Source organism: Felis catus, chromosome D4 (assembly GCF_018350175.1).
Source record: "Felis catus isolate Fca126 chromosome D4, F.catus_Fca126_mat1.0, whole genome shotgun sequence".
In the NCBI taxonomy this organism is placed as follows: domain Eukaryota; kingdom Metazoa; phylum Chordata; class Mammalia; order Carnivora; family Felidae; genus Felis; species Felis catus.
The window spans coordinates 39,643,733-39,662,569 of NC_058380.1; the positions used below are offsets into that span (position 1 = coordinate 39,643,733).

Here is an 18,837-nt window from a genome sequence, read left to right on the forward strand (position 1 = left end):
TACAAAACCTGGATCACAGGGGGAAAGTAATTCCGAGAGCCCAAACATGGTGCTCACCAGAAAACCAAACCTTACCAAAAACAATTTGTCTACCTAGGCTGATTCGAAACGAATTCCATATTTTATCAGTACTAGGAATCATACTGCAATATAATTTCATTTTGTCCTCCTATGAACTCATCCTAAACCCAAAATATGTTTCTCTATACACATGTTTTATATTATAAAATGTTGGATACAAAAAGCAGATTAATTTTAGGCCCTAATGCTATGTTTGTTAGTACTAAGAAGTCATTCCAAATGTTCCAAAAGGGATTAATGTAGTATAACAAGTCTATTTAATTATTGTAAGACCAGTGATCCTCATATTACTATAAGCAGCTTTCCCCTTATTTGGAGACTGTAAATAGAACAGATATTGTTACATGATAACTCTAAGTCTTATCCAAAAATATTAATACTTTACCGTCAGGAAATTTAAAGAAACATGTTAGCATCTCCAGGAGGCTATGAAAGGCAACCAGTATTTAAGAACCACGAACCATATATGCACTCCTATTTTAGGTCAACCTCATCTTTAAATCATAAGTGTAAACAAAGCTTTTCCAATGTATTGGAAAGATAAAATACCAAAGCCTTCTGCCATCAACAGCAATCCGTTTTACGTATGTTAAACAATTTTGGATAAAATTTGCTTCATGGACTAAAATACGTGCTTTTTAATTTTTGCGTATCCCACGAACAGAAGAATAGCAACTGAACACCAGGTATGGCCTCAAAGAGCAAACGCGTGACACAGATTATTCACAGTTATGTGCCAGAATCGAAACAAACTAATCAATGTTCTGATTCGGCCTGCTGCACATCCCAGTTATCCTTTAACAGATGAACAAACAGTGACATAGCTTTTCCTGTCACTCCTGGCCAGAACCCCCAGGTATTATTATAAAATGCTTCATATGAGAATATGACTTTTTCTGGAACGGCACCAACGTGACATTCTCTGGTAGAGATGGTGGGTGTGGGTGAATCTGTCCACTTTCCAAACCTGTTGGGCAGAGAGAGCGAGGGGAGCCACCCCCCGGCCACGGACGTCAAGTGTTATGGCCAGCTCCCCGCAGATCTGCCCACAAAAGCTGACCACAGGATCCAGCCAACCAGAGCCATAAAGTCAAACACTCATCCCAAATCTAGCTTGAGAAGAAGTAAATGTTCTAACCCTTTCCCATGTGGCTTCCAGTTGTTCTCAATAAAACTGAAATCACTTTAAGTAAGAAATAGCAAGTTTTTTTTTTTCCCCTGGAGATCACTTAATTAATTTTCTTAAAACCATAAAAAGGATAAATGGGGAAGACTGACTTAAAGGAGAAAAGCTAAGTGGTAATGAAGTCAAAACAATTCATGCAACTAATTAAACATTTTGAGTGTTGACCCAACCAGGGGTGACTTTTAAATAAGACACTTACAGACTTAGCGTCTAAAAACCAGCGGCATGCTCTTCTTCAAGAACAATCCAGCCGAGCTGGCCACATCATCACTTCTGCCCAACCAAATTTAAAACACAAGTGCAGTTCTCCCAAATGCTGGCAATTTAAATTTTTGGTAAATAAAAGTCTTATGCTTTTACTGGAATGCAATGAATTGCAAGTCTTGCTAGGCCACCCTTCATCAGATACCAAAGTTGAGTTATGTATTCAGAGAGCTGCTAATGGAATTATTTTACTCCTTCCTTTGACACACCACTAGATTGATCACAAAACTACTTCTCTGGTAAATGTGATAGAAAGGACTGCTAAAACTGCACAGTTATCCTAGTTTAAGTAGATTTTAAGGGGCGCCTGGGTGGCGCAGTCGGTTAGGCGTCCGACTTCAGCCAGGTCACGATCTCGCGGTCCGGGAGTTCGAGCCCCGCGTCGGGCTCTGGGCTGATGGCTCAGAGCCTGGAGCCTGTTTCCGATTCTATGTCTCCCTCTCTCTCTGCCCCTCCCCCGTTCATGCTCTGTCTCTCCCTGTCCCAAAAATAAATAAACGTTGAAAAAAAAATTAAAAAAAAAAAGTAGATTTTAAAACTATATACAACTAGCTAACTTTGTATTCCTACATTTAGAGGTCTTACTAACAAGTATCAATTCACATCACTGATCAGGCCTTTCGTTTTCTCTTGGGAATGTCTTATCACCTGATGTGTACAAACTAATTGATGACCTTTTGCTTCAACACCCAATCACTCCTTCTCTTCAACATTATGGGAGCTTCTCTGGACGTCCATGTTATGTGACGTTCCTGTACGTAGATCGAGAATGGCTATTACTAACATTATCGCTTTTCTTTCATGAATTATTTCCTTTAATCCCCAAACAGTCCTGTGAAACAGACATTTTAATCCCCATTTTACAAAACCGAAAACCAAGGCACCTGGAGCTTGACCAAGGTCACAAAGCTGATACAGGGTAGAATCAAGACTAGACCCCTAATTGTCAGAGTCACGCACGTTACTTTTGGTGCTGGAAAAAACCTAAAACGGCAGGAAGAAGGGAGATGTACTCAACTCCAAAAGCAACCCAAAATTCAGTATTTTAAATTGCATTGTTAGTTGCTCTTCAAGCTATGAATGAGCTATCCCTCTTAAGTAGTTCCTACAAGATCTAAGCCCTACTTCTCTCTTTTTTTCCACCTTCACTTTTCCTCTTTAACTTCTGTAACATGCACTTGGGTACACACATACACACCCACACCCAACCCACACACACACACACACACCCACACACACACACACACACACACACACACACACACACACATCCCAGCATCCACCAACTACCCATGGTCCAGGAACTTAACCTCTGTAACTCAACAGTTGAGATGCATTGTAAGTTCTTTCGCTGGAGGAACCGAGACTGACTTCAGGAAGAAGTCATAAACATTCATAACCCTCAAGAGCTGGTCAATGTTTTCCAGCCACTGTCCCACTGCATCCGACCCATTAACCCACTAGCCGTATCCAAACCCAACTCTATGGTGGCTCTACCACTGAGGAAGCCAACGAGTGAAAAGAAAGCCAAGAGACATGTCTTTGAGTCTAGACTGGGTTTTATAGAACAGAGAAAAACTAACGCTACTGAGCAAAATCAGATTCATGTATTTCGTTCACCCTTCGTCCTCGAACCCCTGGGATGCTGGATTATCAACACAATTAATGCTGAGAAGCATTTAAATTCCTTGATCTTGTGAACATTCCTGGGGGAAAAATAGTTGCAAACAACAGTCACCTAACAAAAAAGAAAAAAGAAAAGAAAAAGTAAAATCCTCTCACCTGCCATTTCAGTTATTTTTTTAAATGGGAATAGAAAAATCTAATGCTTTTTCCCAAGGTTCTAGTGTCTGTACCACATTGTCTCTCATCTGTCAGCGTATCCACACACATGTATAAACAGCATGCGGCGTGCAAGTAAGGAAATGCACATTCTAACTTAAACTTCCTTTTTTCCTCTAATAATTTAAAAATAAAATGTAACAGCTTGGATTTTAAATATTTAATCTGGCAAATATAGGAAAAATCATGAACTACAGTGTCATATTTGGCAAAGAAAAATTTGGTAGGATAAAAATATCTGTTTTAGCATTTTAGAAGGCATTTCCAATATTTTAAAAATAAAATTATTTCACTGCTTCAGAAGAGAACAGAGGTAAAACTCCATTGTTGCATACGGATCTTCGTGAAGAATACAAAGACAATTTTTATGTTCATGAAAATAAATATTCAATTTCACATGCTGGCAGAAGTCCCCACAGAAATAAAAACTTCCAATCTACTAATGGCTCGCTACCATGTATTGGAACTTAGCTATTTAAGTCACAAAGAATAGGCTTCCCCTAAAACTATACACTCCGAGTTATAAGATGGAATACGTAAAGTTACAACATCACTCTGATTTCCGGAAAATCGTGGCTTGTCCTGCATGGTTAGTAGGAGGCTTTTTTCCAATGCTGGACAAAGATTTACATGGCGAAGTTTAGAAGTCAGTTGTTTTAGGACTTATATATTGGTACCCAAAAGCATAAATAAATCTATCACTTTCACCCTATGCAATGACAATAAAATATTTTTATTGTAACAGCTGAAAATGTTGAAAAGCGATTATTAAGGAAATCATAAATATAAAAAGCTGAAAAGTCGACCCCAGAAGAGTGGGGGAAAGGAAACTGTGATGTGCATCATCATAAAACACGGAAACTGAAAATCTAAGCAGAAGGAATTCAAATCCCTCCAAATGCCAGAATACTATCCCCCAACTCTTGCAGCAAGGAGGGCTGCAAATTTGTCCCCATCACTGTCAGCAAACAAAAGAAAGTCACTTCTACAGCCAGACCATGTCAAACAGAAGACATGGCTACTGCAGAGGGACGCCTCGAATCCACTGGGGTGTAAAGTCAGGGCTGGGGCTTTTTGTCAGCTATTACCATAAAAGAATAAGAGGAAACAGTGACATTACTGCACAATAGAAAGGTCAAACAGCTTGCAGCCATTTCGTGACCCAGACAAGTCAAGGTCAAAGGATTCAGGTAGCAACTTAGCCAGGGCATAAGTTACAGCACAAATGAATTGTTTTAACACATCAGCTTTGGTCAATTAAACCTAACAAGGCAAGTTGCATCACGTAGCAGGGTTCCTGACACCAAGGCCAGAAGCTGAGACCGACCTCATAAAACAAGGCTTTTAACATAGCATAGCAAATTTAAGGTAATCCATCCAGAAACTGCAGATGTCAGAATAATAAAATACAAGTTGTCCTAAGCAGGAACATTTTTCACACTTTAGATTTCACTAATAGAGGGGTATAGACTGGGTATTGACATACTCGTGTTATTAACATAGGCATAAATGTAATCCCCTCCTCACGTGAATTACAGAATGCACCCTATTTCAAATAACTTTCTTAACATCTGTGCTCATGATTAGATTTTTGTCCTGAGCTCTGCCATTCCCTGTTAACAGCGACACATTTTTTCCACGCATTTTTTTTCAAAGTGTGCTTTGGAAAACCCAAGTTTTTAAAGAAATCTTCAGCCTCCTTCAGCATCAGAATATAAATTAGTGTCACTTCGTATTAACTGATTCCTATTAAAGGCTCTTGTGTAGTTTCGTGGGAGATATGTGTATCTTAAAATTCAACGGAATCCTATGTATTAGATTTTCTATTTTGAGAAGCGGAGCTAAATCCAACCCCAAATTTTAAACTGCACAGACTTAGAATAAAGACTTTTTTTTCCCAAAGGCAATTCTTACTTTCTTTTTTGCACTTGTTTAAACAAATCCCATTTTCAAATGATTTGTGCCTCATCCAGAACTTACTACATGCTCTGAACTGCCTTAGGATGGGATTCTGAAAATATACAACCTCCAGGCAACTCTCAGCTAGTAAAATTACTTCATCCATCACCCCATATTTTCAATTATATAGTCCTTATTCAGAGTTCTTTAATTTGTCTGTGATTCATCAACGCTGTCCTGTTTAAACTATCATCATAAAAGAGAGAATATGTGTTCCTAAGTGTTTTATTATAAACAATATATTTATGCACAGGAATAGTTTGCATTCCTATCTTAGAACCCTGCTTGATGTAAATTTTGAGGACTTTTTTTTTTTTTTCGATGTGTGGCCTTCAATTCAGCCTCAAGGTCTTTCCACCTCATTGGTTAATTGCTAGCCATTTCTTCCAATTTTCTGAATAATATAACAACCAAAAGCCCAACCATTCAAGTCCCATTAGCCTCACATCCTGTACCGTTCAGTCTAACACAAGCTAATCCCACAGACTCACTCCTCACTACACGGACTTCACAAGGTCCTCGCCGTCTGATGATTTATGCTCGATGCCAAATCCTCACAACTGAATTCAGTTAAATTAACCACATCACATAATTAGAGTTCAAGGGCCCAAGAATGCTCTCTACGACGGGACGACGTACCGTGTGGCCACAGGAAAGCATGCATGATTCAGAGGAAGTTCCCCTCTTGCTGTGCTTGGCGCTGAGGCACGCTGCTGTTAAGAACCCCAGTTTCCCATCACATAACCACCAGTCCTTGAGACTTCTAAAATTATTCCTCCCCCACAAGGATGGAGGGGGAAAAAGCTGGAAACTTTGCTTAGAACATTACGTGTGGCTGGTCACTTGCTCCGCCACGGCACAGAGAAAATGCTATCCTTCCCCAAGCAGAAACCCCTACGGAGAAGCTGGGCATCACCCTTGCCTCTGCCCACGATTTCTGATATTGAACAATCTCCCATTTCAATAAGGTTTTCCTCCGCTATCTCCACTCTCTGCAGCCCTAAGCTTCCAACAAAGCGGTAATTATTCCCTTCACTGTAAAGTCAGTTATCATACAAGCCACTGGGATGACAGAAAGGAAAACTTACTTATCTCCACTTCTACGAATTCCAGAGAATTCTGACTCAGCCGTGCGCTGGGCCCCTCCCTCTTCAGGTGCTGAAATCCTAACAGGTCGGCAGAGGTGGCAAGGGTAAAAGAGTGTCGTGACAGAGGTGTTTTAACCCCACTGATCCAGTGTTTCAGTCCAGTCAGGCACAGTGAACGTTTATGAGGAGAAAGGCTTTACTAGGTCAGATATCTTGGAGCGTTTCAGACTGAAATGCCACATGTGAAAGGAAAAAGTTAAAGGAAGGATTAAAACTTTAATTTCCTTTTGGCAATTCCCTCCCAAGTTCCAACTTTCAGGAAAAACAACTTAGTAAATAAGAAATCCTACCCAATCTATGTTACCTCGACGTGTGGAAACACTCTCCCACACCACGCTAGAAAACAGCAACTTTAAAGAACTTAAAGCAGTGGCCATAGGTGTCCTCCCTAAATGGCTCCTGCCCAAGCTCCAAGGCACACACTGAATCTGTCGAGGAGTCACCCTTGGGAAGGAGTCACATCTCCCCCCAAATTACCGTTATTCCTGAATAATGAACAGCATTTTGGTTCTTTTACATACAGAGTCATTTTACCACTCAAGAGGCATAGTGCCCTGAATTTGCAGATCCAAACCCATAATCTAGATGAATATTTTTTATTATAAAATGTGTACTGCTGTGCATATGGGGGGGGGGCGGGGAGGGCAGAAGGTGTGTGGGATGTCTAATGCTGTCGGTAGGATATTTTCCCTACCTTCGCTGCCTCCAGAAAGTGGGTCACTGTTATTTTTTTTTAATATTTGAAAATCATAATGGATGTAACAAACGAGCCTCTCCTCTCTCTCTCTCTCTCTCTCTCTCTCTCTCTCTCTCTCTGTCTCTCTCTCCCCCTCCCCTTTCCCTTTGAAAAGTGAAATCATATTAACAGCAATGCAAGAGCTTAGTTTGCCATATCAGAACACAGATGCCAAGCTTTCCCAGCTGGCAACTGGGGCCTCCGAGTTTAACTCTTGAATTGTCTAGCAGAGCTCTCTTATGGCGGGGACATCATGGCATGGAGGGTGAACTTCTGGCCCCTTAGACTGTGTTTTCTTCTTATCAGTGAGAAAATTGCTAAGTATCTTATCTTACAATATATGTTCCCACAAAGGTCTCATTAAGCCTAGGAGCTAGGCATGCCAGTAAGAGCCATTCTTTATCTGGTGAATTGTGTGTGAGCCAGAATGCAAACAAATGTGCACTGCAGTTCATGAGTTCAGTCAAGGACAGGATGCTAGATGGGAAAACTTAGCAGTGTGCCCCTAAGTCAAACATGCACACCAACTTTACGCTCTCTGAGCACTTCGCAATGCAAGCACGCCAAATCATCCTAGGGAGCAGCCTACTTGTAACACAGTATAAAAGCTTAGTTTTCCCCATAATGGGAAATACCTGCAAATGAAGTGAAATTTATTAAAATGTTAAAACACGCTGTCAACTTGCAAACCATTATCTACTTAAGCTTTTCATAAAGAAATAATTGTTACCCAAAAGGATTCTAAAAGTCAGTAACTGAGGGAGGAAAATAATTCTTCGCATTTGCTTCCTCGCTAATGATATGTGACAACCGGGAAGGATTCGATTTCAAAAACAATAATAATGATGTAAACAAGTCACATTTCTCACAACTTCCAAATGTACTTTAATGATCACAACACTTAACAATAACACGACAAAAGTTGCCATCCAGCAACGGACCATGATTTTAAGGGCTCCACAAGGCTAAAGGAAACCCCGCTTTGATGAGAGCCATGAAGTTCCTGGCCTCTCTTCAGTATCCGAAACAGGTTTAATAGGAGTGCAAAGGAGAGTCCAAAAATCAGTTAGGCTGACTTAGTTTAAACTCTAACCTGTTAAATTCAGGACAACAGTTACTATCTCTCGAGATCTCTAAACTTCTTAGTATGTTCTGACCTCTTCCTGCCTCAGAGAAAGCCCAGTTCCCCCACCCAACCCAGCCTGTTCCCCCTTCATCCGGGACACAGCCTGGACCCAAGGCCTCCCATAGGCCAGACTTCCTTCCCTGCAGCCCTTTGGGTAGAACTGCTAATCCTTCTTATTAATTAACGAGATAACGGTGGTTAACGGGAAAGCGACAGTAATGCTAACTATCTAGGAAACTTCAACCAAAATTATTTCAGCCTTTTGGTTGCTTTTCCTGGTGTGCAGAATTGTGCACTGAGAATCTGGCAACCGTCTGAGGCAGAATTGGGAAATTCAGCAATGAACGATTTGTATCAGACCTTAGCACATAGGTTTCCTCATTAAGATTTGCTTTTTTTTTTTTTTTAACATTTACACTGTTACACACTGCTAACTAGAAAGAAAAGTTAGATCCTCTCAACATGTTACTACAAAATTTGGAAGGGCAGAAACTGAAGGAACTAAAACTTGCATAAGAAATAAGCAGTGATGTGACTGAAAGCAATAGTCAGTCATAATGAATGCATTATATATCACTCCATTCAGCTGGCCCTCCACACCCTCACTGCACACCCCGCATCATACAGCCCACTTCTGTCCCAGTAAGGTGTCCTGTGCAAGGCTTGCCTGGTTTTTGTTTTGTTTTGTTTTGCTTTCACGGATGCAATCACAAAGACAAGATGGGGAATAGTTACCACCTGCCCCAGAATCACTGGACATCTTTAACATCTTTGGGAAAATGGAGGCCACTTTAGAGCTATTTTTCCCTTTAATCTCTCCCAGCCTTTAAAAAAAAAAAAAAAAAAAAAAACACCTAAAAAATAAAAAGGAAGGGTTTTATATTAGCTAAGGTTTGCTGCAGCAAACAAGCAAGCAGCTTTCATTCAGGGATTGTCAAAAACTTTCCAGTGTGCCCACTGCAATGCGGATGCCAACCAACGAATCAAAGGCATTCAGCAACTAGACAAAGAGGGTCTGATGCCAACCTCGGTGCCACTGGCAACCATTATTGGCATCAAGCACAGTGTCTGCCTTTTTTTTCCCCCTCGCCTGGCACTTCACAAACAAAATGGCGGTTCTTGTAGCAACGAAACAGCCGAAGCGCAGCTCTCTGAATCAATAGCGTCAAATGATTTTATGGATTTAAACGCAGTTACTCCCCCATGATGTGTACATTTTAGGTAAAGTGAGGGGCTTATACAATTTTACAAACGACTGGATCGAACATGACCCTTTACTAATGTAGAGAAATAGAACAAATGGACTAAATTGCGGTCAACCGGGCTATATGCGTAGAAGAGGCTGAATAACAAAGAGATTTAGCCTTAAAGAAAATACTGCCTTGTGGCCATGTGATGCAAAGGTCTAATGCACTACACATCAAAAATGATTTCAAAATGCATCAAGTTTTCCCAAAACCATATCAGATGCAGATGTAGTACTATGGCTTGTGTCAAAGCTCTAGGAACTTTCCACATTTCAAAAAACATGAGGCTGCTGGGCATGAGGGGGGGAAAAACAAGAAGTGTGGGTTGAACCAAAAGAGAAAGAGGGAAAAAGAAAAGCATAGGAAGTTGGCCAACAATGGAACTTTATTATATGTTGGTCTTTATTTCATCCTCCAAAAGAGATGCAGCTTGTGATCTTGTATAAATAACCAAGAGGACTATTGACATTTCTAGATCTGGAAATTGTCAATATATTGTAACATCACTCCACACTGCAATGCGGATGCCAACTAACAAATCACAGGCATCCTGAGCTAAACAAAGAGGGTCTGATGCCAATCCTGGTGCCAGTGGCGACCATCTTTGGCATTCTCTCTGTTCTTTCTCATGTTTTCCTCCCAGTCGCTTAGAAGTGGGGAGACAGAGAAAAAAGGGGGGGGGGAGAAAGGTAATTTCATTGCTCATTCTACTGTAAACATTACAGTTTTCTTTTCCTATTTTTCTTTCATGTTTTTCTTCATACTTCTTTGCCTGATTTATAAAACAGGCTTAAGTGGGTTTTCATGTACTTAAAGGAGGAATAAAGAGTCACGATGGGACATACGCAGCACTTTGACTGACCACAGACTTATCTTTGTAAACGCCTTCTTCAATCAATTGTACTGCAAACCAACACAATTAACCTACATTTGACCAAAAAAGAAAACAAAGAAATAAAAAGATACAAATTTGGGAAAAAAAAGGAAAACGCAAAAGCATCCTGAGGTGACTTTTTCAAAGAAAGAGCCAACAGATGTTAAGAAGAGATGATGCGCCGGCAGATAGGAGAGGATACAGAATAGATGTACGGGGTAAAATAACTAAAGCTTTCTATGACAGATACTTAGAACAACAATAAAATCAGTGTCTTATCTGAAAACATGGTCTCCGAGAGTTGTTTTTAAAACTTCGTGATTATCAGGACCAATGGTGCAAAGCAGAAGGCATTTATGCGGTTTTCTTTCTTCAATCTATCTTCACAAATCCAAAGGATGTGTTCTTTATTGTCAGTTCATCAACCAAGAGAGTTGGCTGCCTGCCCCGGGAGGGAATGTACATACGTGCACACCTCCAGGACTAGCCTTCCAGCAAGTCAGAGTGTGAGCAGCAGTGAATCTTCCCTCCCTGCACTACAAAGTTGCATGACCCACTTTTTAAAACTTTACTTCCAGCCCTGACTTTCACAATTCACGTACAACACACTCTACAGTCCAACGCACATACGTAGCCCACCTTCCCAGGTCACCTCCTAGACAGCTGTCAGTCAAATTAAGTGTCGTGTGTTAATGGCCTTGGATTTTAGGACACACAGGGTGAAAACAGAGTTTTCCCTAAACCATCAGTGCTTGGACTTTAATCCTTAAATGCACGGAAATGGTAAATGCGGTGTTTCCAAGAGAAAAATAGTAAACGTTCCAAATATGTGTTGTCCAGCATATTATTTAAAATCAAACTAGACATTCTTCAATGACGTTTAAGCATTATCTCTAAAACTGTATCAAGGAATTATAAAGACAAAAAGCACATGATAAGTATCTAGATTTCTGAGCCAAACGACTATAACCCTGATATTTTATTTTCTTGGACAGTAATAAAGTTCAGACCGATTTCTTGAATCCCACATTTGTATGACGAACGTCAGATACCCGTCAGCCACCCCTATCTGCTTCCCTCCCACCAGGCCGAGGTAGGAAATGACCCAACCTGTGACAGATCCAACCTCAGTCCACTTTTGGTATGCTGCTTTTTAAAATGATGTTTTACTACGGACTGTTGCTAATACGTGGAAATCTGTATCTTGACCCATGTATTTGAAGAAGAGCAACTCTCACTATTTAAGGAAAGACATACTAAGAAAAATAAAAAATAATAAAGAAACATTTCATGAACTCAAAAATACGTTCAGCAAAAATCTCACCTATTTTTGACTCATCCGGGCAACATTTACACCACCCTCTTTACCAAGTATTTTTTTAATAGGTATGGTATGTGGTTTCCACATTCTTTTTGAGATTTATTTTAAACCAGTGTAACCAGTCCACTTTCTGTTTTTGTTCTGTAAGGAGGGCTACACCTTTTCTCCTCGGTAAGTTTGATAAATTCACATTCAAGTAAACTAATGATACTAAGTCTTCCCAAGTCACGCTGGGGAAATATTATAGCGTAAATTATTTAAACAAGAACTACAATCCATTCCATCGACAGCGACTATTATTACACAATCAGAAGTAGGTGTTGATAGAAATATTTAAATTAAATAAATCTAGCTCTACGTGAGATACACGTTCTGATAGATAAATGCTACCTTGGGCATTTTGTAATAGGAAATGTTAATTCTATTTTCGGTGCAATAGGACTAGATTCGTAAGTAAAGTTCGTCTACCACGCTAGTTAGGAGGCTATACTGAGATTTTTAAAAAGCGGGTTTGACTCTTCATAAATAAATTTACATTTTCCGACTGAGAAAAGATGACTGCATGCAAGGAATGTTGCCGAGGACAAAAAGTGAATCGTAATTAACTATCTTTTGCAGACTAGTCTGCGTCTTTGAAAAGGTATATGCTTTCAAAGACATTTGAAAATGCATCTCTTTGTGGTCTTTTGTAAGACATCCACGCCTATCCAGGTACGAAAGCTCCATGTCTATTTCCACGGCTTGCACGTGGCCGTGGGCATGGGAGTAGCCAGAGTGGGTGAAGGAGGTCTAGGGGCCTCGAGGACCATCTAACCCAAGCCAGATACTCCGCATACGGGGTTTGTGAGCAGTGTTTGCCGAGCTAGAAGAAAGAACGATCTGCTCCTACCTTGCTCCTGCACGTAGTATGCCAAAAACAAATCAAGCTCCTTAACTGATACTGTGATATGATGTGGCTGGACACAAAGTGCTGGGTTTGTGCAATGTGGGGATTTCATGAGCCGCTCTCCATCGGTACTTTCCAAGGGGATGCCTTTGAACAGGATCACCATGACTAGATCCAGACGCCAGACTTTGTCTGCCTGTCGCAGGCAGTCGATTCTCCTGATCTTACCCTTCTGGTCGGGATTGGATAAGACACAGCACGGGTGCTTCTTGCCAGTCACGGTGAGCACAAAGTCCTCTCGGTACTCCTGGCGGATGTCTTTGCGCAGTTTGGCCAGGAGCCTGGATGCCCACTTCTGTTTGATTTCAGGCTTTTCGCTGAGAAGCTCATCTTTGACTGCTCTTTCTTCATCCTTTGACATTCGCTTCTCGTGCTTTTTAAAGTACTTGCGTTTCCGAGCCTGCAGGTTGAACCAAGTGTAGGCGATTGCACGGACGTGTGGGAGTAGTGCCTCGATGAATGGGTGAAATTCATCCTGTGGAAGATGGGGGTAGGGGGGGGTCAGGGGAGAATACATACACAGTCAGTTTCATTGCAAAGGCTAAAAAAAAAAAAAAAAAAAAAACTACAATCCATTCCCAAGCACTACAAAAAGTTAGGCATAAAAATAACATTCTTTTCTTATTTAAAATTATCAAAATAGCAAGACAAGAAGAAAATAAAGTATGACAAGCAACCCCTTTTCCACCAAAACTTACAGGTTGATTCTGCCTCCTAAAAAGAAAATAAGATTTATATTTGTATTTCCACTCTGGCCCATCCCCCTCATTCCCACCATGCATCCTACATTCTTTAAAACGTAAGTAAACCAAGGTGCTTGGCACCTAATTTAATATCTAAATATTTGATTGACCAACTAACGCTAAGCAGTACCATTTTACAAAGAACACAGTGAGATTTTTTTTTTTTTTTTAATCGGAGCAGAGCTGTTCAGAAGGCAGGAGCGATGCCACAGTTCATTTCTCTTCTCTGTGGCACAGAAACACAAAGCATATAGATGCTCAGTGTAATGCCACACAGTTCCCGCTTTTGGAGCATGCTCTCAGCAAGAGGCTGCTGGTGGCTCAAAGAGCATGCGCCATTAAACTTGATCCATTTTCTTATCAAACGTCCAACATTCCAACACTGAAACAGCACCATTCCAAGAGTGGTAACTAGAGAAACCGGTATACAGTGAGGGAAAGTGGGCAAAGGACACAGCTTGTCGTATCAGTGTCCTGAACAGAAGGTTTCCATACTTTGAGCAGTGCGTTCTCTCCCCTCCACCACCAACACTAACCTCCAACACACACACACACACACACACACACACACACACGCATTCTCACTCTATTCTCTCATAGACACAGAGACACGCTCTTTCGCTTTTCAGCAAAAGTTTCTAAAGTTGAAAACAAAAATTATACGAAGCTTCTTCCGGCAGCTTTCCTACAGAATCCGAAGCCCCACAGAGTCGGTTAATTTGTTAACCGATCACAGGAGTATGGCAATTATTCTAAACCCCTTAAAAATCCATCTGAGGTGAACAATGAAAAATGGCAACTTGGCACCAACTTTACATGCTTTGTGTCTCTGCATGCGGTGGCAGGGTGACACCGGGAGTGCACCGCTGGTCACTTACTGCTTTTGTGGAATCAATACAATGCATTTGCTACGCATGTGAATTCTCCGGCAGGACTGTGGGTGCGTGTATGCGTGGCTTGGGAAGCTGCACGTGTATCGACCGTACAGTATCCTGCCTTTTGAATTAAGTGGTCTACCTTAGGGTTCTGCATTTTTCCTGCCTGTTCCATCTAAGTCTTTTTTAAGGGAGGGCGGCAGTGAGGAATGGCAAATAATCTTCACCTACAGATATTTCAAGTGACTTCCCAAAGCAGTTAGCGTTTCATTACTTCCTGCCATAGGTAAAACCTGTCTCATAAGCTTAGGCCTATTTACTGCTCAGAGAAAGAGCTAACCCCCTGTGCACGCATTCTGCATGAATGCAATAAACCAAGATCTGAAGCAAATAAGAACTTCCGCTGTGGCCACTTTTCTGGTCACACTGACTGTATTGTCACCCCAACCAGAAAATAACTTTCTCTAGCCTATCATATCCCAAAGTAGAATGTACATACTGGTGCTAGTCACCTTCAACTATGTGAAATAAATTCTCTATCTAACCAGCAGACGGATGAACTGCAGGAGGGTTAAAGATGAAGAAAGTGCCACTGATGCCACTCTAACAAAGAAGGTGTCCCCCCAAAAATCCCATATAGTTTTGAATCCATTTTTAAGATGAAATTCAGGTTTCCAATGCTAAAGACCGCGGTATGTTCACAGCCTGCACTTCCCATACGGAAAAGGTGTATGTATGTCCCATCCGATCAATAATGCAGTTATCAAGGGCTGTAACATATTGCTGTAAAGCATTCCTACGGCAGAATGAGTATAAATCAAAATTCTATAACAATACAGAATGCAGATGATTACATCACAGCGTGAGGCATAACCAAATGCCATGGAGGAAATCATTAAACTGATCAGTAGTTTCCAGCAGAGATTTGAACAATTCGGTTACTATGCGAGCACATTAAACTAGGCCATGGAAAGAGTTAAACCACAATCTGTTCTTTGTGTGGGAACAGTCCTGCTAACAGCAACCACAGCTCATGATAAGACCTCCCTATCTCCATATACTTTCTGAGGCCATGCTTTCAGTCTTCACTGTAACTACAAAAACTTTGCTTATCCCCCTTAGACATAATGCAAAGGAAGCCCTGTTCAAGGAAATGTGGACTTAAACATGCTTTGGGAACTCACTTCCTATAATCTGACTTCTACTATGATTTATGGATATGACTAAAAAACATACATACGTACTCATCAGCCAAAGAGTTGAGAATGTAAAGGGTACATGGGGCTGGGAGGGAGCTCTGTCCCGGTGTTTTACCCTTGCCCCACTTTTTAAAAAGCTGTATTATTTTAACAGATATTATTAAGCAGTGGGGTAACTCTTAAGTGCTTACATCCTTAAGTACTATGTTCAGTGACATTTCATTTTCTTATAGAGACATCAAACAGTTTTTACTAAATCTGTTTGAGTTTCAAATCATCTGTCATGTCACAAACCTCAAAATGTTAATAAATTATTTTACACAATCAAAATGCACATCTGAGGACTGAATTTGGACTTTCTTAGCAAATGCACGCAAAACAATGCTGTTTTTTTTTAAGTTTGTCTTGAGTTTGTTGCCAATGTTGCCAAGTAATGTTTTTAAAACACACTTTTTTTCTTATTGATAACTAGAAATAGTAAACTTCCTCCCTCCACAAACTTGCCTTATAAACATCTTTCAGGGCTTTAGCATTCTGTGGACTCCTTTCAAGTGAAAACACTTAACATGGAGACATAACCTCCAAAAAAACCAAAAAAAATGGTAAGTAGAGGTTTGTTATAAGTCACATATATTTCTGTATTAACATACCTAAAATGTCATCTCTCAAGTGTGACTGTTTTCTAACAATGAGTTGCAATATATTTTTAGTCATTTTGAGTGACATGAATATGGAACATAGTAACTGTCTTCATCCAAAAAAGAAAAAAAAAAAAAAAGAAGTGATTAAGGTATTCAAATGTCCTAATGAATAGTTTATCACAATAACACTTTACTGAACAATTATGAAAGTTTTTTCTTAAGCTGAGCATCTGAGTGGTTTAAGATCGAATGGCTCTATACTAAGGTAATATGCCACCCTGCCCTTTCAGAATTTTTATCAAAATTCACTGACATTTCTATTTTCAAACTTCTTTTAATTGATCTAAATTGATAAAATAACCAAGTTACAAATTTCAAATATAAAAGTAAACAATCTTAATTCCACCAGAAATATTTATTTTTCTTCACAGAAACAATGGTTTCCATGAAACGGATGGAAAATTAGATCAATATAGAGGTGGAAGAATAAATACTAGATCTTCTTGGAGCATTGCTATATAATAATAAACCATTAAAGCTATGTACCTGAAGAACTTGACTGACAATGAAATTTTAAAAGTCAATGCAATCATGGCAGGTGAAAGTTTTATTAAGGGTTTACATTATTTTTAGAAAAAGCAAAATATTAAATCATATATGATGGTTCTTAATTTTCCTTTTATGTCTGATTTATACTGAGGTAGAAATACTGATTTATATCAATATACTGACACTTTTACATCACACTTTGCTAAATAGCAACTTTAACTGTAGCTCCTTTTGAATTAAAATTCTTTCTAAAACCTAGACACTTTATTGCAACAACTGAGACACTTTGTAAAGTTTTCAACCAGTTAAGAATGTTTCTCTATTCTGTATTTACACATCCTAAAAAACATTTTGCTCTAGCCATTAGACTCCTATCATACAAAACTAAACTACTGGTCTGATATAAAAGTTGCACTGTTAATGTGCTCTTACTTTTGTAACACCCCACATTACCTATAAAGCCACAGAGATATTAATTAAGTGAGAATGTGAAAGCTACAATCCCTTCTGTAGTATAGGCCTTCAATCCCAAAAACAGTTTTAATACGTCAACCTAGATTTACATTACTAAAACAGTAGAGAATATTAGTCATCATGAATTAGCGTTGGTAAGTATGTGTTCTTGAATACTAATGTGAGAGCTGAATGATTATGCTATATATGCTCCTAATATTCCATATGTCACAAAGCTGCAATGTTATTTCCAATTTACAGAAATTAAGTTGAAGCTAGTGACTTTACAATGATATTTAGAGGAAATCAAAAATGCAATGTAATCGCTAGCAATGTTTCTGAGCAACTGATGCTAGAAATCTAAATTTATATAGAAAAGCAATCTTTTACAGGTGAGAATAAGGGATGTGGTACTTTGTAAGCGAAAAAGCTTACCTCAATTTGTTTTAATGGAGCTATGCTTCAATAATGTAAAAATAATATCAAATGAACATGGTTTACTAGGAGAAAAAAAAATCCTGCTGATGGCTAATATGAAAGGTAACTTTTACAACTAAAGGCAATTCGCTATACCTGAAACAGTTTCATCATCATATGTATTAGCCTTTATTCATAGCTTTAAAATACAAATAGCTCAGCAACTCATTTTTCCAGTTTTGTGAAATTAAAGTGCACGTTACTTGCTGAAAATAGCCATATCTAAGTTAATCATACTCAGATGCCAAACAAAATATAAACAATAAAAAATGTGTCAGCCAAAAAGCTACAGGACTGTATCCAATCACTGAATAAGCCTTATCATTGTTTTCATCTTCATTCACAATTTATGAATGCCTTAGTCCTTTCCAATCACAATGGCTTCTAATTGTCATACAATTGAAATCTTAATCATTTGTCCATTATAAAAATGCATCACCGTGATATTGAATTTTTTTTAATTATTGTAACACACCTAAGACCTGGCGACACTTCTTTAACTGTTTAGTTTTTTGTTTGTTTGTTTGTTTTTTTTGCCAATGTCAAAGAAAATGGTTATCAATTACCAATGGTGACACTGCCTCCAAAAAGCTGAAGTCAACTGTCCGACACCTTCGGAGGTTTAAAATACTGCTTCAAATAACAACTCTGGGCTAAGGTATTTAGTGAGTTCGCCAGTGGTTAGTTGGCTGGGCAGCGATGAAAACTGCCCCCAGGTAAGTCTGTTCGGTCTCTCTGCTTTTCCATTTGACCGTCTGGTTTAAAATTATATAAATCGTGTTCTCAAAAACGTGTAAAGCCAGTATTTTATGTCATAACGTTGTTCCTAAGGTCTTAGGAGGGCAATTTTCAAAGTGAAAAAAATGTAAATGACCTTACTTTTCCAGCATTACTTTCTGCCTTCTGAGCTACGCCCAAATATCGTCAAAGGAACAGGTCTCCACAAAACGAACATGTTCTAAAGTCCTTAACTTTCACCACGACCAACTAACTCGTGTCAACGTAAAGACTGCCTTTGTGGTGTGGTCACGGGAAACCTCAAAGTGCGGATCACGATGGACCAGAGTTTCAGATCCCCAAATTAAGCAAAGGAATGGGTCCCCGGACCACAACCTCCGACTCGCTCGGTCGCCCGCCCACTGCCTGCAGCGGAGTCCAGAGGCGCCCACA

General features: G+C 39.6%; 1 protein-coding gene across 11 annotated transcripts in view; it reads right to left on the reverse strand.

Annotated features, from left to right (window-relative positions):
- Nucleotides 1-18,837, reverse strand: part of NFIB (nuclear factor I B) — a 456,253-nt gene that overhangs the window by 222,592 nt on the left and 214,824 nt on the right. For all 11 annotated transcript variants that reach the window (XM_019815963.3, XM_019815964.3, XM_019815966.3 and 8 more), the window contains exon 2: nucleotides 12,674-13,205. In XM_019815963.3, coding sequence (XP_019671522.1) covers nucleotides 12,674-13,205 — 532 coding nt within the window. The remainder of the gene's footprint in view (nucleotides 1-12,673; nucleotides 13,206-18,837) is intronic.